At 45.6% G+C, this 3,996-nt stretch overlaps 1 protein-coding gene across 1 annotated transcript in view; it reads right to left on the bottom strand.

Moving 5' to 3' along the window:
* Window positions 1–922: 922 nt before the first annotated feature.
* SKIDA1 (SKI/DACH domain containing 1) overlaps window positions 923–3,996 on the bottom strand; it is a 6,822-nt gene continuing 3,748 nt past the window's right edge. Inside the window, 2 exon segments of the mRNA XM_027695629.1 lie at window positions 923–3,539; window positions 3,541–3,955. Of these exon segments, the coding sequence (XP_027551430.1) occupies window positions 2,283–3,539; window positions 3,541–3,955 (1,672 nt within the window). The 3' untranslated portion in view covers window positions 923–2,282.

The raw sequence follows: 3,996 nt of genomic DNA, 5'->3' as shown, positions 1-3,996 counted from the left end.
AAGGCTGTATTCTGTGCAGCTCTAAATACACGAATGTAAACATTCATCTCAGAACAACTTCAGTAAGCAGATTTTTCATGACCATCGTAATTTCAGCAGAGCAGTTAAGTATGCAATGCACCTTTTGCAATTGGCAGCTTTAAAGTGATGTGTGTGTGTGCATGTGTGCATGCAGGGGGGAAGGGTAACTCCACTGAAAGGCAATTGTTTACTCTTTCTAAATATATTTGGCTGCAGGTATTCTTAGACTAGGCCTTTTACAATGAGAGGAAAACTCCGGTGTGGATATAGTAAACAGAGCTGAAATCAGTTAGTGACTACTTGGAATATTTGGAGACACCGAGAGGTTGGGAGAGGGCATCACAAAAGGCAGGAATTAAAAAATTGAATCCCAGGCAGTGGATTGCCAGCAGAAATGTTGACTTTGAGTCACACAGTAAACATTACATTGTTGCTTTGTTTTCCTTTTTTGATTTATGATAAATTATTCTCCCGGGATTGATCGATGAGTGGAATCCTTAAAATTTAATTTGTGAATGATCTAGTATAAATAAAATGCTAATCCAAAGAAAGAAACCAGCAATTATTCATTCTAAACTCTGCTGATTCAGCAACTCAATTATTACTGCCTTTCTCAAGCTGCAAACTTTTCAGGCTGTTTTCAGAGTTGCTGTACCCGTCCTCCCCCCGCAAGAGACCTTCCCCCGTTCTCGGCTCTGCCTCCACCTCGGCCTCCAGCCTTTCTCTCTCCTTTTTTTTTTCCCTTCCCTTTCTTTTCGAGAGGCTGGGGGGGGGGAAGGGAGGGAAACAGTTAACCTCTTGAAGCGTATTTCCTCCAAATAAAAACAGTGAACTTACAAACGGAGAGGAAACCACGGATAACTCTGCAATAATTCAAAGTGTTTGGAATCAGAATTTTTTAAAACAGTGTTTTTAATTGAAAATAAAGCTAAAGCATGCTTTTCAACAGTGCAAATTTCCATAATTTTGATTTACTGCTTCCATCATCACAATATATTATACCAGCATGACTTACCGAGGGCTAGACTCTAGAAGTCTGCCTGTTCGACTATTTCGATATTAAGTGCAAATATAGATAATTGCCTCTGATTGTCACGTGCAGTAGAAATGTTTCTGCTACATAGAGAGGATGGCATGGCAAAATAAAACCCACGACAGCAAATTTCAAGAGATGAGGATAGAACCGGGAAGTGTAACACGGTTGAAATGCTTGAGTTTTGGTGCCAAAAAGCTATGAATAACATGGTCTTCTCATTTTGTGTAATCTTTCCACTTACGGCCTCTCATTTCACTTTCTGTGTTGTATTTACTGCTTTGCTATTTCCTCCAGCCAGCGTGAGGGGCTGGACCATAAATTGTACTGCTGGCCAGGCAAATATTTTAGTTGCTTTGCAAGTTTGTAAGGGGCATGTTCAGACCACAACTTAAGTATGACATTAGTGAGTAACAGTAACCTTTTTTAAGACCTCTGGGTGAAACAAAAAGGCTTCCCAATTGCAAAGAGTGGCTGTACAAGCAAAAAGACACCCTTTTACCAAAAATAGAATTCCACATTTATTTACTGGTTTCAAATGAGGCAGCTTTTCCCAGCGCTGGGGTCGCAGGCGGACACCAGGCTTTCCAAACCAGAGAAAAAGGAGTAAGTGCAACTGCTCTTCGAAAGAGACACCCCTGCACCCGAAAACAAACCTCCCGAAAAGTAGATTGCTGCCACCTTGAATTTATAGTGAACCCTTACTGTGCAACCATGTAACTTAACAAACTTTAACTGAATTAACAGTTAGACTTCCATTTTTGAAATCTAGTGCATAAATTTAATGGCTCATTCTAATATTTATTATTCAACCTTTTGACATTTATTTGCAGCAGTTGAATTGAGGTACTGGTGCATTATTAGCATTTAAACAGTAAAGTGTTCCAGCTTTACCGTAATAACTGAGTTTAACTTGAGTCTTTAGCCTGAAGTACTCTGTGGAATGTAACAAAATAAAATAAAATAAAAAAAACCAATGCAACAGAACAAAACAAAACAAAAACAAACCACCAAAAACAAAAACCCAAAATAACAAAAAAATCCCACCACTGTTGTAATGGTAAATAAAATAGTAATCCGGTTTCTGTCTTCACATTGTGATAAAACAGGATTCCAAAAGTGTGTATAGCATTAATGGGTTTGTACAAACCATGCTGCAGAGTTTAAAAAAAAAAAAAAGGTAAGAAAGTTAAAGGTGGTTCAAGAAAATATTTTCCAAACTATTTTATTAATTAAATTTCCTGAATTTGTGGCTAGGTGGAAGAGGTATTGCAGAACCGCCCAGCTGCCATTTCCATACAGGATGGGCCTTGTGAGGTGGTTGGGAATCCTTAGTGGTGTTTAAGGAATAAGCTGGCAACAAATCCCCATCATTGCCAATAATTAGTGATGGTGGACAGGGAAAATTTGCCATGAAATTAAATGGCCTTTTCACTGCTGATGCTACATTGCTGGCTACCCTTTTGCGTCTATTGTTAACTGTAAAATCATCCAGTGTTCCTTCATGTGTCTCGATTTTACCTGTAGGACGTGGGCTTCGAGCTGATTTCAAATTTGGTTTGACTGGAGGAGTCTGCAGTACAGGTCGCTTTCCCAAAACCAGTGTCCTGTAATTTTTTCTCACCCTTGCTCCAAATTTATACTCCCCATCCTCAGGTTTTGGAGTACCTAAAGTGCATGAGAGGACCTGACTCTGAGTCAGCGGGTTTAAGGAAGTGGTTTCTTTCTCAGTGCATGCAGAATCTTCCTTGGCTGTTAATAAAGCGTCCTGGTGATTACTCTCAGTCACACCGTAAAACTCATCCTTAGTATCATTGCACTCACACTTTAGCTTATGTGTTGTAAGATCAGGCTCATACTCGTCGTTCGCACTGCTGTCCTCTATTTTGATTTTAATGCTGTGCAGGAATGGCAATGCCTTATTGCCTGTATCAGTGCACTGGAGCTCAGCTGCTGCTGCTGCCCCTGGAGAAGCAGCATCCTCCGCAGGATCAGTTTGTAAAGAGGGCAAATCCGTGGCAAATTCAATACAATGAGGGATTTTGGAATCTTTCTCTGAATTTGCTGCCGTTGATGAAGAATCATTATTTAAGAACCTAGCAGCTATTGTATTGTTATCTGCACGGTGTGTAGTAGTTGCTTGAAGGCATTTCCTTGCCTCTCTGAGTATTCTTTGTTGTGGAAATGCATTGTTTGTCTTTGGGCTAGGTGAAGAGGCCCCCTTTGCAACACAGTTAATTGTTAGGTCAGTACTCTTGGCATTATTGGAAAATTCAGAGTGTGGGAATGTGATCTCGGATACCCTATCATCTCTTATCTCCGCGAAGCAGCTCCCTAGGCCGCCGGAGCAGCGCAGCGCCGGGGCGGCGGGAGCCCAGCCGGGGCGGCCCCACTCCTCCGGCAGCTCCGGCTTGACTCCGCCGGGAGCGCCGCGGAGGACGGGCAGCCCGCCGGGCTCCGCCGGGGCCTGGGCCGGGAGCCGGGGGGGCGGCGGCGGCCGCCAGATGGTACAAGAAGTTGGCGTGGACCACGCCGGGCGGGCTGCAGAAGCTGGTGCGCCTGAATCGGATGCTTTGCACCGAAACCTGGCTGGAGACCGAGCTGGAGTCGGAGTCCGAGGTGCTGTCCTCCTCCTCCTCCTCTTCCTCCTCCTCTTCCTCCTCCTCCTCCTCCTCCTCCGAGCTGCCCTCGCTGGAGTCCGAGGCGCCGCTGCCCTCCTCGTCCTCCTCCTCCTCGTCCTCCTCCTCCGAGCTGCCCTCGCTGGAGCTGGAGAGGCTGGAGCCGCAGTCCGAGTCGTGGGCGGCGCGGCCCGAGCAGCAGCTGGACTCCGAGTCGCTGCTGGCGCTCTCGGCGAAGGCGGGCGGCCCGAAGCCGCGGGGCAGCGACAGCGGCAGCCGCGGGGCGCCGCGGAGCCGGCAGGGCCGGGGCAGGGCCAGGGGCCG

The sequence above is a fragment of the Neopelma chrysocephalum genome, unplaced genomic scaffold (assembly GCF_003984885.1).
Source record: "Neopelma chrysocephalum unplaced genomic scaffold, ASM398488v2 Primary Assembly neopelma1_102, whole genome shotgun sequence".
Lineage (NCBI taxonomy): Eukaryota > Metazoa > Chordata > Aves > Passeriformes > Pipridae > Neopelma > Neopelma chrysocephalum.
Note: the sequence above shows the minus strand (reverse complement) of the source record. Positions and strands in the feature narration are given on the sequence as shown.